The sequence below is a fragment of the Vombatus ursinus genome, unplaced genomic scaffold (genome assembly GCF_900497805.2).
Source record: "Vombatus ursinus unplaced genomic scaffold, bare-nosed wombat genome assembly UNPS02001419.1, whole genome shotgun sequence".
NCBI lineage: Eukaryota > Metazoa > Chordata > Mammalia > Diprotodontia > Vombatidae > Vombatus > Vombatus ursinus.
The window spans coordinates 18315840-18334440 of NW_020941197.1; the positions used below are offsets into that span (position 1 = coordinate 18315840).

General features: G+C 37.6%; 1 protein-coding gene across 1 annotated transcript in view; it reads right to left on the reverse strand.

The window, feature by feature from the left end:
• Positions 1-18601, reverse strand: part of MORC1 (MORC family CW-type zinc finger 1) — a 201072-nt gene that overhangs the window by 24403 nt on the left and 158068 nt on the right. Inside the window, exons 21-22 of the mRNA XM_027867998.1 lie at positions 16117-16183; positions 6092-6176 (exon numbers count right to left, since the gene is read on the reverse strand). Coding sequence (XP_027723799.1) covers positions 6092-6176; positions 16117-16183 — 152 coding nt within the window. The remainder of the gene's footprint in view (positions 1-6091; positions 6177-16116; positions 16184-18601) is intronic.

An 18601-nucleotide genomic window follows, 5' to 3' on the forward strand; every position in this document is an offset into this window, starting at 1 on the left:
TGCCCTTTGGATGATCTTCATCTTCAGCTGTTCCAAGTATCTTGACTGAAGTATCTCACGATTCAAAGCCATACATCATTAGAGCAAAAATAATGCTACATAAAAAAAAATATGAGCTTTTGTTTCAGAAAAAGGCTTGAGGTCATTAAAATAACTATGCCATTTATCAATGGTAATCCACGGATCTTCCTTCCTCTTGTTCTTGGATTTAAAATCAGACTCAGGCATTTTCTCCTGGTGTGACTCTGGGAAGCTACTTAATCTGAATGCTTCTGTTTCTTCAACTATAAAATGGGAATAATAATAACATCTACATTGTAGGGTTGTTGTGAGAATCAAATGAATCAAAAGCATTTAGCGCAGTACCTGGCATATAGGCACGAAATAAATGCATCTTTCCTTCTTCCCTTCCTGTTTAATTTTAGGCAATTTGTTGTGCTTCAAAGGAAGAGGGAGGGGACAGTACAGAACAGTGGATAGAAAACCATTCTCAGAGTCAGGAAGGCTTGGGTTCAAGTCTCATCTCTGAGACGTATTGACTGTGTGACCTTGGACAAGTCACTGACTTCTCAGTGCTTAAGACAACTCTCTAAGACCATAAATTGTAGAGAAGGTACCTAACTGCAATGGTAGAGGGAATTTCCACATCAGGGGGTAGGAGATTCCTATTCTAATAAAATCACAGTTCTAGGCCCTACACACACACACACACACACACACACACACACACACACACACACACACACAAGGATGGACAAATTTTATAGTTTGTCCATCGAAGTGAGTACCATAATGTGTACCTTAGATTTTTTTTACTTGGGTTTTTCACATGTAGATTGCTAGACTAAACTCTTTTGAGTGACATTAAATCTCATTTAGGCATTGATGCATGTTCCAGGGCTCGATGAAATCTGCACAAGGATGCGTGTCAACCTTTAAATAAGTTTATTAGTAAGCAAGCTGTTAATCATAGACACACTTAGAGTCAAGTGTGGGGATATGTTTGTAAGACAGCTTGTGCAATACAGACAACACATCTATAACAACACAATAAACACACTTGAACACCAAATGTAGATTAATTTTTAGATTGTTAGAGGATTACCTAGATCACTTCAATGTATCATTTGCCAAAAATTATGCCATTTCTTATTGTAAAAATTAGAAAAGCCTGATTGATCTAAGCCAGGGGTCATCAAACTATAGGTCTGCTGGCCAAATCCAGCTGTTTGTTTTTATATGGCTTGAGAGCGGAAAATATTTTTTTTAATTTTCAAATAAAATTTTATTATATTTAAAAATATAAAGGCTATTCTTAGCTCATGGTCAGTACAAAAACAGGTGGCTGAATTTGGCCCTCAAGCAGCAATTTGCCACCCCTGATCTAAGCAATCAATCAACAACCACATGTTGTTTGCTCAGCTCTGATCCTTGGTGTGGTTACCTCTTCCAACTACACAGATGGCAGCTCAATTATGCCTTCTCATCCTGTGCAACTCTTGCCCATGACCTCCAACATATTCTCCACAAAAGGGCCTCCTCTAGCATAGTGGTTTTCCTCTAAATGTCTTGACAAAGTATGGGTACCAGTGGAACACATAGGCTATCCATTGGTCATCCCTTGCTTTGATTACATGGGGTCACTGAATCATAGATTCAGAGCTAGAATGCATCTTGTGGCCACTGAGTTCCTCGTTTTACAGATGGGGAAATTGAGGCATTTTTCTCAGTCCAACTCTTCTTGACTCCATTTTGGGGTTTTCTTGGCAAAGATCATAAAGTGGTTTGCCATTTCCTTCTTCAGCTCATTTTTTTTTTCTTTTTACAGATGAGTAACTAAGACAAACAGGATTAAGTGACTTGCCCAGAGTCACACAGCTAGTAAGTGTCTGAGGCTGGATTTGAACTCATAAAGATGAGTCTTCCTAAATCCAAAGTCAGTGCTTTATCCATTGTGCTACCTAGCTGCCCTAAATTGAGATATAGAAAGACGTAATGCCCAAGTCACAGAGCAGTCCAAAAATATTACCAGAGAAATTTGTAATTTCGCTACTAGTTGGCAAAGAATATCTAATTAGATAATTTAGCCTGGAACACTTCCTACACAATGGTACCCATATATACAAGTCATGAATTAAAATGGTCTTCTTATGGCATCATGAGTTTATTTATTAACAACAAATGTGCACATCATGTTGATGTCCATGCAAACAGTTATAGTGTTGTTTATACTTTCAGGTTCTTCTTGAAATTAGAGATTTAATACCAAATGAAAAATTCTATTGCCAACATAACTCTCTGGCATTAATTACCTTGTCTAAATTCAGTTGAGTTTGTGTAGATTAAGAACACTATATATTCTAATGCTTAATTGTCTGTTAAGAACACTGAACAATGTGTCTGAATGCTCATTAATTATCCTCCTTTATGTCAGAAACCTTATTTAGAAAGATGTTTTGCCTTTTTAGTGAAGCTAGTAAGTGTTGCGGCAACTTATTAAAATGCTTTGTACAGAAGTACATTGGTTGGAAAAGTCCTTTTGCTACCAGCTTCTGTGTTCCCTTGGCCATATTTTCTCACATGGGGATTGCATTTCTGGATCAGGGACAAATTATTTTTACAAAGTCTCATTAAATCTTGAAAGTACCATTTTAGATAAGCAATCTCTCAAAAACAAAACAAAACAAGCCTATATCCCACAGCTGCCATATTTATTATATGTCATTTTTCCTGGAGAATTAAAAAAAATTACTAAATATTTTATGAACAGCTCCAGGTTCCCCAGAAGCTTTGTCCATAACAAGGCTTACCAAAAGGACAGACTTAAAAAAAAAAGCATCAGAAAAACATCTGCAGCAAAAGCTTTTTTTCCACCAATGTTATGACAATGTATTCAAGTGCAAAGATCCAACACATTCACATCGATTTACATAAACACAATTATGTTTATTTCATGGATTCCCAGCATGCACTTCTCCATTGTGCAGGTGCAGTCAAATAAAAGCTTTTGCTCTTGCCACTTGTTTTTTTAAGATGGAGAGGGACTAAACCTGTGATTTCACTGGCAGAGGAAATGGTGAGGAAACCCCCTCTCTCAGTCAGTCAATCAATCAATAAGCACTTATTAAGCACCTACTATGTGCCAGGCAACGTGCTAACTGCTGGGGATACAAAAGGAGACAAAGGACAGTCCCTGCTTTCAAGAAACTCAGTCCAATGGGGGAGACCACAGGCAAGCAATTATATACAAATATTCAGGATAAATTGTAGATGAGCAACCAAAGAAAGGCACTAGAATTAAGAGGAATTGAGGATCCTGTAGGAGGTGGGATTTTAGCTGGGCCTTGAAGGAAGCCAGAAGCCAAGGGGCAGAGATGAGGAGGGAAGGCATTCTTGGCATAAGGGACAGTCAGAGAAAGTGCCCAGAGTCTGGTGATGGAGTATCTTATGTGAGGAATAGCCAGGAGGCCACTCTCATTGGATCTCAGAGCAGGGGTGAGGGGCTGTATAAGGTGTAAGAAGACTAGAAAGGTAAAGGGGACAGGTTATGAAAGTCAATATCTATTTTGTAGAGTTTTGCAAAAGTACTTAGAACAATGAGAGGTTAAGTTTCTTGCCCAGGGTCATACAACCAGTAAGTGTTAGAGGAAAGACTGCAAGAAGACTTCCTGTCTTCTGGGCTGGCTCTCTGTCCTCTCTGCCAGGAGTGGGGAACCTGTGGCCTCGAGGCCACATGTGGCCCTCTAGGTCCTCAAGTGCAGCCCTTTGATTACATCACACTTGAATCCAAACTTTCAGTCAAAGGGCCAAACTTGAGGACCTAATGGACACATGTGGCCCGGAGGCCGCAGGTTCCCCACCCTTGATACCATGCTGCCTCTCTTAAACGCTTTGTCTTATCTTCATATTTGTAATGGCTTTCCTAATTCTTGCCTTCTCAATGGGCAGAGAACTGGGTGGGAGGAGGGAAAGAATTTGAAATGGAGAATCAAATAAAATTGGAAAAAACATAAAAACTCTTTGTCTTTTAACATAACATATACAAAAAAGCAAAACTTTAAAAACATTATTGATTATGTTGAATGAAATGATGTACCTTAATTGAATTATTTTCCACATTCTATAGAAGACCTTTCCTGGTGTCTCTCTATATATTCTCTGAACCCCCACCCCTGACCCTAGTACCTTCCCACTGAGATATCTTTCCATTTATACAAGGGATTTTTAACCTTTCTGTGTCATGGACCCCTTTGGCAGACTGGTGAAGTCTATGGATCCCTTCTCAGAATCATGTTTTTAAATGCATAAAATAAAATACATAGGATTACAAAGAAAACTATTTTGAAATACAATTATCAATTTTGTTAAAGTTCACAGATTAAGAACTCTTGCTTTATACATATATGTATATATAGATATATGTATCTATATGTATAAGTATATACATATGTATGCATATATGTATAAATTATAAGTACACTTACTTACATATTGTCTCTCCCACTAGAATGTGAGTTCTTGGAGGTCAGGGACTGAGTTTCTGCCTTTTTATTTTGTATCCCCAGCACTTAGCATAGTGCCTGGCACATAGTAAGTGCTTAATAAATGGACCCTGACTAACTGTTCCAAACATCTGAAAGATCTTTGCAGAATTGATTTCATTTCTTCAACATAAACAAAACCAGCAGCCTGGAAACAACAGGTTGGGGTGGGGATAGGAGGGTGGAAATGTTGAGACTGCTCATATTAGATTGCTTAAGGACTGCTTAAGACCTGGAAGGAACCTTAGCTAGTCCCCTCATTTTATAGTGGAGCAAACTGAGAAATGCCTTGAACTTCACATAGTTAAAGTGAAGCAGGGAGGGGCTAAATGCTTCTCATGGGAACCACAAAGCGAGTACATGAGAGGAAGAAAATGGCAGCTTTGCTCTTGCAAGTCCTGTGGTGGTTTCCTATTAAGCTGGACTAAATTTGCCTTCTCTCTGCCAAATACAAGATCTTCTGTTTCCAAGGTATGCATTTCCTAGGTATGCTCATTTTCTTCTTAATCAAGACATTCTTTACCCTGGATAAAATCTACCAGGCACTTAAAAAAAATCAGAGATCCAATTTGATTCAGTTAGCCACATGCCTTCTAAGACTGAAGATCTGAAAACTTGAGATTATTTTATTTTTAAAAATTTTCATGAGTTTCAAGTCAGGGAAATGCTGGTATCTTAAGAAGCTGGCTACAATTACATAGATGAGATGTGATGGCAAAGTAATGAGACTGATTCCAAAAGCCATACCGGGAAATCAGTTTCATTCCTTTATAAGCATACCTCAGGCAGGTCCCATTTTCTATTCTGTGACAGCTTTACAATAATTTGGATTAGTTACTCCTTGTGAGAACCAAGTATAATATGCCCTATTTCATTACCACATGAGTGATAAAGAACATGAAGAATGGTAAACATTCTGGATCCCTGTCCCCTGAGGGAAATATGAAATGAAAAAAAGGACTGAGAATAGGAGTTCTTAACTTTTTTTGTGTCCCAGACCCCATTAGCAGGCTAGTGAAGATTATGGACCCCCCCACCTCTCAGAATAAGATTTTTAAAAGCATAAATAAAGGACATTGTATTACAAAAAAAAAAATTATACTGAAATAGAGATTAACTTTTTTTCCTATGCAGATTTACAAACCCACTGAAATCTATGGACCCCAACTAGGAAACCCTGATTTAGAAGAAAGTCAAGAAGAAAACATGGTACAGTGTTAAGAGCGTGAACTGTGAAATCAGATGACCTGGGTTCATACCCCATTTCTGATTCGCACTAGCCCAGTGACCTTAGGTATGCCACTTAACCTCTGTGGACCTCAGTTTCCTCATCTGTAAAATGAGGGAAGGTTGGCCTGAGGTATCATCCAGATTTAGATTTATGAGATTCATCCTCATAGTGTTTCTTTCCTCCACATAATTTGGTCCCCACTCATCATCTCCTGTGTTTGTTACCATTATTTTGCTCTTCTTGTACTTCAACACTGATAATTGCATTTCAACAGTATAATTAAAATTACTTTGAGTCTCTGTAATTGCTGTAGTCTCACCTTTCCAAGTTAAGTGGTGAAGAGTTTCGTTTTATTTTTGGAGTATCAGCACACGGTTTCAGTTTATCTTCCACTGAGACTAACCCTTGTAAAAGGAAAACAATCACATTTTGATGATGAGACAATAACCCAAAAGAAAAAGCATGTCAATTAAAAAAAAATAACAACCCATCCACAAACAATTTGTCCCTGTATTAAAACATCCATCTGTAAAACAGTACCAAGGTATTCTCTGGGTAATTTAAAACCATCTTTCTGCAAAGTGTTTAAGATGATGATCCAAGAGACACTAGATGTAATTGGTTTTCATTACCTGCTATTCATGGTTACACATGATAACTACTCAGGAGTAAGTCAGATTCCTCATTCCCATTCTTCCGCCAACCTCTCCCACCCTCTTTCCCCGAGATCTTTATCACCCTGCAAAGAGGCCTTTGGAGGGATGTAGGATTACTGAAAGTAAAAGTTAGGAAGGACTTGAGAAAACCAAGGGGAGTACTAGATTTGTAGTCAAAGGATCTGAATTCAAAATACTGGCTTAATGACCTTGGACAAGTCAGTTTCCTCCTTGTATAATGAAAGGGTTAGATTAGAAGACCTCTAATGTCCTTTTGTGGCAGTTAGATGGCTCAGTGGATAAAGTGCTGGGTCTGGAGTTGGGAAGACCCAGGTTCAAATCCTGCTTGAACACTTACTGTATAACCATGGGCAACTCACTTAATCCTTTTTGCCTCAACTTCCTCATCTGTAAAATGAGCTGGAGAAGGGAACTACAAACGATTGCAGTATCCTTGCCAAGAAAACCGCAAAGACAGTATTGGTGTGCTATGGCCCACAGGTCACGAAGAATCAGACATGACTAAACCAATGAACAACAAGGTACTTTCCAGGTCTCTATTTATGAAAAACGCCTCCTTTTACAGGTGAGTAAACTGAGTTCCAGAGTGACATGACTTGCCCAAGGTAATCAAGTTAGGCAGCAGCAGAACAAAAGGGTAAGCAGTTCTCCTGGGTGAGGAACAGAATGAGCCAGGGTTCTCCTAAGGCAGGACAACCCCAGCATCCTCTGGGATATATATACATTTCAACCTTTTGTCCCTTTGGAGACCTTTGTACCCTTAAGATATGATTTGGGTCACGTTAGTATACGTAAATGTTCTTTACCTAATTGGCCAATAAATTCAGAAGGAAGTAATTATTTGTAATACTGCACAATGTGTTAACAACCCCCTATTTTTCCTTTCATATTATTTGGTCTATTATTTTGGAAACAGTATCTTATGTTTTCCAATTCTATGTAAAGACAGTTTTCACCATTCATTTTTTATAAAATTTTGAGTTCCAAATTTTTTCTCCCTCCCTTCCATCCCCCTTCTGCAAGATGGCAAGCAATATAATACAGGTTACACATGTGCAATCTTGGAAACATATTTCTACATTAGTCATGTTGAAAAAGAAGAAACAGAACAAAAGATAAAAGTCACAAAGAACAAAAAACAAAAAAAGTGAAAATAGTATGTTTTCATCTGCATTCACAATCCATAGTTCTTTCTTTGCATGTGGGTAGTATTTTCCACCATAAGTCCTTTGGAATCGTCTTAGATCCTTGTATTGCTGAGAAGAGCTAAATCAAACATAGCTGATCATTGCACAATGTTGCTGATAAAGTGTACAATGTTCTCCTAAATTCTGCTCACTTTATTCAGAATCAGTTCATGTAAGTCTTTCCAGGTTTTTGTGAAATCTGATTGTTCATCATTTCTTTCTTTCTTTCTTTCTTTTTTTTTTTTTTTTGCTTTTTTGGTGAGGCAATCGGGTGAAGTGACTTGCCCAGGGTCACACAGCTAGTAAGCATCAAGTGTCTAAGGCTAGATTTGAACACAGGTCCTCCTGACTCCAAGGTCAGAGCTCTATCCACTGCACCATGCAGCTGCCCCTGTTCATCATTTCTTATAGCACAATAATATTCCATTATAATCATATACCACAACTTGTTCATCCTTTCCCCAACTGATGGCATTCCCTCAATTTCCAATTCTTTGCCACCACAAAAAGAGTTGTTATAAATATTTTTGTAAACTAAAAAGCTTATGGAAGTGATTGTTGATAAATCAAAATAAATTAATAAAAAATATTTTTGTATACGTAGACCCTTAGCCTTTTTTAATATGTCTCTGGGATATAGACCTAATAGTGGTATTGCTGGATCAAAGAGTATGCACAGTTTGATTGCCCTTTGGGCATAGTTCCAAATTGCTCTCTAGAATGGTTGGATCATTTACAACTCCACCAACAATGTATAAGTGCTCCAATTTCCCCACATCTTCTCAAACATTTATCATTTTCCTTTTCTGTCACATTAAACAATCTGATAGGTGTGAGGTGGTACCCTGGAGTTATTTTAATGTGCATTTTTCCAATCAAAAGTGATTTAGAGTACGTCTTCAAATGCCCAGACAGCTTTTACTTCATCTGAAAACTGCCTGTTCATATCCTTTGACCATTTATCAGCTGGGGAATGACTTGTATTCTTATACATTTGACTCAGTTTTCTATATATTTGAGAAGTGAGGCCTTTATCAGAAACACTGGCTATACAAATTATTTCTCATCTTTCTGCTTTCCTTCTAATCTTGGTTGTGTTGGTTTTGTCTGTGCAAAACCTTTTAAATTTAATGTAATCAAAATTATACATTTTGCATTTCACAATGTTCTCTACCTCTTATTTAGTCATAAATTCTTCCCTTCTCCATAGATCTGAGAAGTAAACTATTCCGTGCTCTCCTAATTTGCTTATGGTATCACCCTTTATATCTAAATAACGTATCCATATTTACTTCATCTTGGTACAAGGTGTGAAACATTGGTCTATGCCTAGTTTTTGCCTTACTATTTTCCAGTTTTCCAGTAGTTTTTGTCAAATAGTGAGAAGCTGGAGTCTTTGGGTGTATCAAACAGTAAATTACTACAGTCATTTACTACTATGTCTTGTGTATCTAATTTATTTCACTGATCCAACACTCTATTTCTTAGCCAGTACCAAATAGTTTTGATGATTGTCACTTTATAATATAGGTTTAGATATGGTAAAGCCAGGCCACTTTCCTTTGCATTTTTTATTAATTCCCTTGATATTCTTGATCTTCTGTTCTTCCAGATGAATCTTGTTATTATTTTTTCTAGCTCTGTAAAATAATAGTTTAGGCAGAATTGTCATTTTTATTATATTAGTTCAGCCTACCCATGAGCAACTGATATTTTTCCAATTGTTTAGATCTGACTTTATTTATGTGAAATGTGTTTTGTAACTGCCTTCATATATTTCCTGGGTTTGTCTTGGCAAGCAGGTTCCCAAATATTTTATATTGTTTACAGTTACTTTAAATGGAATTTCTCTTTCTATCTCTTGCTGCTGGGCTTTATTGGTAACATAAAGATGCTAATGATTTATGTGTTTATTTTATATCCTTTGACTTTGCTAAAATTGTTAATTATTTCAAGTAGTTTCTTTAGTTGATTCTCTAGGATTCTCTAAGCATACCATCATATCATCTGCAAAGACTGATAGTTTTGTTTCCTCGTTGACTATTCTAATTCCTTCAATTTCTTTTTCTTCTCTTATTACTAAAGCTAACATTTCTAGTACAATATTGAATAATGGTGGCAATAATAGGCATTCCTGTTTCACCCTTGATCTTATTGGGAAGACTTCTAGTTTGTCCCCATTACAGATAATGCTTGCTAATGGTTTTAGATACTATTTATTTTAAGGAAAACTCTATTTATTCCTATGCTCTGTAGTATTTTTGATAGTAACGGGTGCTATATTTTGTCAAAAGCTTTATCTGCATCTATTAAGATAATCATATTATTTTTGTTGGTTTTGTTTTTGATACGGTCAATTATGCTGATAGTTTTCCTAATAGTGAACCAGCCCTACATTCCTGGTATAAATATCACCTGATCACAGTGTATTATCCTTGTGATAAATTGCTTCAATCTCTTTCCTAACACTTTATTAAAAACTTTTGCTTCAATATTCATTGGGGAAATTGGTCTACAATTTTCTTTATCTATTTTGACTCTTCCTGGTTTAGGTATCAGCACCATATTTATGTAATAAAAGCAATCTGGCAGAATTCCTTCTTTGCCTATTTTTCCAAATAGTTTACATAGTATTGGAATTAATTGTTCTTTAAATGTTTGGTCGATTTCATTTAGAAATCCATCTGTCCCTGGAGATTTTTTCCTCAGGGAGTTCACTGATGGCTTGTTCAATTTCTTTTTCTAAAATAGGGCTAAGGATCTTATTTCCTTTTCTATTAATCTCGGCAATTAATATTTTTTGTAAATATTCACCCATTTCACTTAGATTGTCAGATTTACAGGCAAAGAGTTGGGCAAAATAGCTCCTAATTATTATTTTGATTTCCTCTTCATTGGTGGTGAATTCACCCTTTTCATGTTTGAGACTTGTAATTTGGTTTTCTTCTTTCTTTTTTTTTTCATGAAACTAACCAAAGTTTTATCTATTTTATTGTTTTTTCCCATAAAACCAGTTCTTAGTTTTATTAGTTCAATAGTTTTCTTAATTTCAATTTTATTAATCTCTTCTTTGATTTTTCAGAATTTCTAATTTGGTATTTAATTGAGGATTTTTAATTTGTTTTTTTTTTTCCCTCTATTTTTTTAAATTGCATTTCCAATTCACTGATTTGCTTTTTCTCTATTTTATTCATGTAAGCATTTAGAGATATAAAATTTCCCCTAGTTACTGTTTTCGCTTCATTCCATAAATTCTGGTATATTGTCTCATTATTGTCATTCTCTTTGATGAAATTATTGATTGTTTCTCTGATTTGTTGTTTTATTTAGTTTCCAATTATTTCCATAGCCTTTATTATATGTAATTTTATTGTACCATGATCTGAAAAGAATGCATTTAATATTTCTGCCTTTCTGCATTTGAATGTGAGATTTTTAATGCCTTAATAAATGGTCGATTTTTTTTTATAGGTGCCATGTACTGCTTAGAAAAAGGCATATTCCTTTCTATCTCTACTCAATTTTCTCCAGAGGTCTATCATATCTAACTTTTCTAACATTCTATTCACCTCCTTAACTTCTTTCTTGTTTATTTTGTGGTTAGATCTATCTATTTCTGAGAGGGGGATGTTGAGGTCCCCTATTAGTATAGTTGTACTGTCTATTTCTTCCTGTAACTCACTTAATTTCTCCTGTAAGAATTTGGATGCTATACCATTTGATGCATATGTTTAGTATTGACATTACTTCATTGTCTATGGTATCCTTAGCAAGATGTAGTTTCCTTGGGGCAGCTAGGCAGTGCAGTGGATAGAGCACTGGCCCTGAAGTCAGGAGGACCTGAGTTCAAATTCAGCCTCAGACCAAACACTTGACACTTACTAGCTGTGTGACCCTGGGCAAGTCACTTAACCCCAATTGCCTTAAAAAAAAAAAAAAGGATGTAGTTTCCTCCTTGTCTCTTTTAATTAGATCTATTTTTGCTTTTGCTTTGTCTGAGATCAGGATTGCTACCCCTGATTTTTTTACTTCAGCTGAAGCATAACAGACCCTGCTCCGGACCTTTACCCTTATTCTGTGTGTTTCTCTCTGCTTCAAATGTGTTTCTTGTAAACAACATATTATAGGATTCTGTTTTTTAGTTCACTTTGTTATCCACTTCTGTTTTATGGGATAGTTCACCCCATTCACGTTCACAGTTATGATTACCAACTGTGTATTTCCCTCGATCCTACTCTTCCCATTTATACTTTTTTTTCGCTCTCTCCTTTCATCCTGTCCCTCCTTACCAGTGTTTTGTTTCTGACACCACCTCTCTCAATCTGCCCTCCCTTCTATTACTCTCTCCCCTTTCTTTTCCCCTCACTTCCCTATATGGTAAGATAGATTTCTTTACCCAACTGAACGTGCATGTTATTCCCTCTTTGAGCTAAATTTGATGAGCGTAAAGTTCAAACAATGCTCACCCCCTCCCTTCTTCTCCTCTATTGTAATAGATCTTTCATACCTCTTCACGTGATATAATTTACCCCATTCTGGCTCCCCCTTTCCTCTTCTCCTAGAACAATCCTTTTTTTCACTCCTTAATTTTTTTCATCATCACATCAAAGTCAACTTATACCCACACTCTCGGTCTAAGTTTACTCCTTCTAACTGCCCTAATAAAATACAGTTCTGAAGAGTTACAAGTATTATCTTCCCGTGTAGGGATGTAAACAGTTTAACCTTATTGAATGCCATGTGCTTTTTTTTTCTTTCCCTTTTACCTTCTTCTGTTTCTCTTGACTCTAGTTTTGTGGATCAAATTTTCTGTACAGCACTGGTCTTTTCATCAGGAAAGTTGGATAACCAGGAAAGTTCAATTTCACTGAATGTACATCTTTTCCCCTAAAAGATTATGCTCAATTTTTGCTGGGTAATTGATTTTTGGTTGTAATCCAAGCTTCCAAAATATCATATCCAGGCCTCCTGATCCTTTAATGTAGAAGCTGCTAAGTCCCATTTAATCCTGTGGCTCTTTTATATTTGAATTGTTTCTTTCTTGCTGTTTGCAGTATTTTCTCCTTTACCTGACAAATCTGGAATTTGGCTACAATATTCCTTGCAGTTTTCATTTTGAGATCTTTCAGGAGGTCATCAATGGATTTTTCAATGACTATTTTACCTCTGGTTCTAGGACATCAAGGCAGTTTTCCTTGATAACTTCTTGAAAGATGCTGTCCAGGCTCTTTTTTTGATCATGGCCTTCAGGTAGTCTAATAATTCTTAAATTATCTCTCCTGGATCTATTTTCCAGGTCAGTAGTTTTTCCAATGACGTATTTTACATTTTCTTCTATTTTTTCATTCTTTCAATTTTGTTTGACTGATTCTTGATGTGTCATGGAGTCATTAGCTTATACCTTGCCCAATTCTAATTTTTAGGGAATTATTTTCTTCAGTTATCTTTTGTACCTCCTCTTCCATGAGGTCATTTCTACTTTTAAAGGAATTGTTTTCTTCGGTAGATTTTTTTCCATCTTGCCGATTCTATTTTTTAAGGACTTGTTTTCTCCAGTCAATTTTTGTGCTTCCTTTTCCAAGCTGTTGATACTTTTTTTTCATAATTCTCTTGCATAACTCTCATTTCTTCCCCCAATTTTTCTTGTCCTTGCTTGATTTTTAAAATCCTTTTTGAGCTCTTCCAAGAGAACGTTTTGGGCTTGAGACCAATTCACATTCCCCTTTAAGGCTCCTCATGTAGGCATTTTGATACTGTTGTCCTCTTCTGAGTTTGTGTTCGGATGTTCCCTGTCATCATAGTAGCTTTCTATGGTTAGGGCTCTTTTGTTAAAGTTGAGCTCTGCTCCTGGGGCACTGTCCCAAGCTTCTTGCACTGGAGGCCAGGGGCCTGGTCACTGGCTTTCTGTGCTGAGGCCTCTGGGGTGGGGGCCTGCTCACTGTGCTAGGGTGGCCCAGCCTAATTGCACCTGTTGGGCCTTGGGACCCAGGGCTGGCAGTTTGCCTTCTTTTCTGGGGCTGGAGGCCTCATAGCAGGTCTGATGTACCACTAGCCTGCTTAGCCAGGACCCCGGGGCCTTGGGTGCTAATCTTTCCTGTGACTAATAGCTTCTGGCTTGCTTGCCTGGACACTGCCTGCAGGGGGCTTTGCTCCCCTTTTACCCAAGTGAAAAAGACCTTTCCTGAAGTCCTTTTAAGTTGTCTGGGGCGGAAAAATTGTTTCAGTTAGTCTTTTGGTGAATTCTGCTGCTCCAGAATTCTTTTAGAGGCTTGATTTAATGATGTTTCTGAAGGAAACTAGGGAGAGCTCAAGCAACTTCCTGGCTACTCTCCACCATATTGGTTCTGCCTAACAGCACTTTTGCCACAACAATTTGAGAATATAATAGGAAGAAACTTTTAGCCACAAGGAAGCATTGCAATCTCTGGTTAGTAGATGTGTGTCAGGAACCAAGATCAGATGATGCAAAAAAGCAATCTGCCTTGGGTTTCCTTACCCAATCATGGCCCAAACTGCTAGGAATCCAGGGTCCTCATGGTTTTCCCTTTGTCCCCAGACTTTTATAATGGAGGTGCCCTCTCTGGCTACTGCCCCCTTATTTGGACCATTCCAGTACTCTCCAATACCTTCAATTAAAACTTATACTCTTCTCATGGGGCCCTGCTTTCTAAACATTTTAGCTGGCTACTTAAAAGTAGTGAAATTAGAGTTTTAGGCTATATCCTAATTCTATTTAGGGTGTGATGTTGCTTAAGTCACATCACTCCTCTGATCCTCAAGGTTCCTGTAGGATTGTAACCTCCTTGAGGGCAGGGACAGTCTTTTGCCTCTTTTTTGTATTCCCAGCATTTAGCATAGTGCCTAACACAAAGTAAGTGTTTAATAAATGTTTATTGATGGATTATCATTATCTAATCCATCTATTCCTTATCAACTATGACCTTCTCTTATTCTAAAATAATTTATAATAATGAATGAATTGAACATAATAATTACAAAACAATAATTAATTGAGTACAATAAGCAGTTATGAAGTATCTACTATGCCCAAGGCAGAGGTAACAAAGTGGACAAAATGCTGAACCTCCAGTCAGATTGATGAAAGTTCAAATCCTTCTCACAAGCTTAATAGTTGTGTGATCCTGGGAACATCAATTAACTTCCTTTGGTCTCAATTCCTCATCTGTACGAATAAAGGGGCTGAATTGTGAAAATGGACAACTGTGAAAGATTTAAAGTCTCTGATCAATGCAGGATTTCAATCAGGATTCCAGAGTGCCAATGATAAACATGCTACTCACCTCCTGACAGAGAAGTGATGGGCTTAATACGCAGAATTAGACGTATATTTTTGGATGAGACCAATGTGATTTTTTTAGTTTGACTAAGTACATTTGTTACAAGAGTTTTGTTTGTTTGTTTGTTTTTTCTTAGGCTAGGAGGGAGGTGGGGGGGAGAGAAATGCTTGCAAATTTGTTTAATTAAGTTTAATAAAAAGAAAATAAAGCAAAAAAATTGGGAGGGGGGAGAGAATTTAACTAAATGATCTCTCAAGCCTCTTACAACTCAAAATCTATTAATCCAACTTAATGGTAAATCCTATTCAAGCCAACAAGCATTTATTAAATGCCTACTATATGCAATGCTGGGACAGCATGGCATGGTGGAAAGAATGCTTTCCCTGGAGATAAGAAGACCTGGATTGAAGTCCAACTTCTTGGAATATACTGGATATGAGACCCTGGGTAAGTCACTTGACCTCTCAGTGCTCCAGGCCATTAAGAATATAAAGCAATGAAGGAATTTCTTCATAGAGAGCCAACTAAACTAAATCAATACAATCACAGGTCATGTAAGATGCTGTGCTAAGCACTGGCTACAAAAAGACTAAATGAATATCACCCCTGACTTCAAGGAGCTTAGATTCTGCTGGAGTTAACTTTATTTTTCACTATTAAGATATATGCATTTGGAAGCCATACCCTAAACCAGCGGTGGGGAACCTGCAGCCTCGAGGCCACAGGTGGCCCTGTAGGTCCTCAAATGCGGCCCTTTGACGGAATCCAAACTTCCACGTTTCAGTCTAAGTGACGCACTTGAGGACCTAAAGGGTCATGTGTGGCCTCGAAGCCGCAGGTTCTCTACCCCTATCCTAAACCAAAGGTAAAGAATGTGAAGAATTTCAGGCACCCTGGTTGTATTGTAGGACAAATCACTTTAAGCCTATGGGATCCCTTCTGGCAATTTGAATCACATGACACAAGTCAGCATTGTTCCCCATCTACAAACAGTGTTAGCCATGATTATATAGCCTTCAACCTACTATTATTGGTGGAGCAATACATTTCATATTAAAAATCCAAGTGATTAATATAAGAACGAGGCCTCTGTTTCTTCATCTCACGATGAAGTCAATTAAGCTCTAAGGTATTCAATTTTGCTACTGGCCACATTTTTGTCCACTGAGTTCTCCTTCTTACCTTTGTTCATCGTAGACTCCTCCTTTCCATGTTTCAGGGTCACGACAGCATCGCTTTCATCTGCAAACTTAAAAATTGAAAAAAATAGCTCTGAAGTCCTTGTTTAAAGATACTCGCAAACAAACAGCACATTAGATTGTGGGCATCAGACCCAGAGCCCAGAGTCTGAGCTGAATGGCTAAAAGCCTGTTAGACCGCAAGCACAAGAATTGAACTCACTCCAAGAAAATGACGTCTATGCAGATTGTTGCACAGATCAGCTTATGTATGTCCTCAGGATGAGTCGTTTAATGTTTTTTAAATTTTATTTCTGACACTGATTTAAATGATACTTAAATATTTTCTGTGATATATGCAGATGAGAAAAATCAGCATCACACTTTGTGGGATGTTACCAAAACTATAAAAACTAAATTAAACATACAGTGAATCACATCCCACTCCCCCAGCGAGTGGGAAAATAAAAGATGAGATTAATCTTTTTTTCCTCTGCTTGGAGGAGGTTTTCTGTTTGCATTTTACCACTCAGTACTGCTCAGTATGGGCTCCTGCTTTCTTCCCATATAACAAGTTTCTCAGAACTTTCCTGAGAATTCAACAAGACACCAAAAAACACGGCTATCTCCAGAGATCCCTTCTAGTTCAGACCTCTGGATTTCCAAAGGGATAGGATTAAATCTCAGGAACTCACACCTCTAGCAGATTCTAAAAATTTTCAATAGGATTCTGGTACAGGTGTCTAGGGGTAGCATTAGGACAGTGTCCCTGGATCTCCCGGGTTAGCTAAAATTTGAAGCAAATCCCTGAAAAAGTTGTAGGTTACACTAAGTCCTCTGAGTCAGCCTTGATCTCATCCCATGACTCTAGAGGGTAATGACATTTATCTCAGGATGTATTTGATGTCTAGAAGGTTAGGCTGAAACAACCAGACACACCTAGGTATACACCTTAATTACAATGCCTAGGAAAGGAAATAAATGAGCATTTATCAAGTGCCTACCATATGCTGGTACAAATATTATCTCATTTGATTCTCACAACAACCCTGAGAGGTGGGTACTATTATCCCCATTTTGCAGTTGAGGAAACTGAGGCAGAGGGTAAGTGACTTGCCCAGGGTCACACAGCTAGAGAGTATCTGAGTTTGGATTTAAGCTTGGGTCTTCCTCACGTTCAGGCCCTGTGGCATCTTTCCATGACTCCTTCACAGTATACACACCTGGCATTCCTTTTTATTAGGCCCCTTGAGACCTAATAATGTGAACAAATCCTTCACCTCTCTGGGCTTTATGTACTATAAATTTTAAGGTTTGGAATAGATGATCTCTAAATTATCTTCAAGCTCAATGATCCTATGAATTCTATGTTTCTGAAGGATAGTGACAGTAGATGAAATACACTGATAAACGGGAAAGCTCTGACAGTGCTAGCTAGGCTTTAAGTGAACTAGTGAGAGCTTTGGAACCCTTATTACTTGCTTTCCCTACCTCTGCCCCTCTTTCTCATTTAAGAAAAATATTAGTATAAAAGAAATTTGTGTTCCACGCCACACACAGCATTCCTTGTTCTATCCATGTGCCTTTGAACAGGCTGTTCCTTGTTATCATCATCATCTTTATTGTAAACTATCATTTATGTAGCATTGTAAGGTTTGCAAAGCACTTTACTATTATTATTTTATTCTCAATGATTTTTTTCAGGCAGATGATATTGATCCTCATTTTATGACTGAGGAAACTAAGGCAGACTGAACTCATATGTCTTGCCCAGGGTCACACAGTTCATTCCTGGAATGCTCTTGCTTCCCATCATAACCCATTAGAAGCCTTAGTAACTTTCAAAGATCAGTGAAGCTCTGTGTGGGTGCTTCCTCATCCCCTTGGTTGTTACTTTGACTGGACCAGGCTTAATGTACCTAGGTTGCCCAATAACCTTGGAACAAAGGTTGGGCAAGGTTGCAAAGGCTTTTAATTGCAAAACCAAGGAGGATAAGGGAAATTCAAATAAAAAGCTATTGCAATGGTCCAGGCAAGAAGAGATGAAGACCTGAGCTATGGTGGTGGCTGTGAGTAGAAATAAGGGGACAGATAAAAAAAATGTTGTGAAGAGACTTAGCAAAAGATTGGATTGTGATAAGAGAGAGAGGAAGTCAAAGTGAAGACACTGAGCTTGCAAACCTTGGTGACTGATAGGATGGTACCCTTGACCTTGAGAGGGAAATTAGGAGGGGTGGATTGTTTTTGGAAAAAGACAGTGAATTCTATTTTGGACATGCTGAGTTTGAGATTTCTATGGGGTGTCTAATTCAAACTATCCAATAAAGTGTGGAATATATAGATCTGGGAGTCATGTTCATAGACATAACTGAACCCATGAGATCAGATGAATCACCAAGAGGGAATGTGTAGAAATAGAAGAGGGCCTCGGGGTACACCCTCAAATAGGGGACAAAATAGTAATGAAGACCAAGTGAAGGGGACTGAAA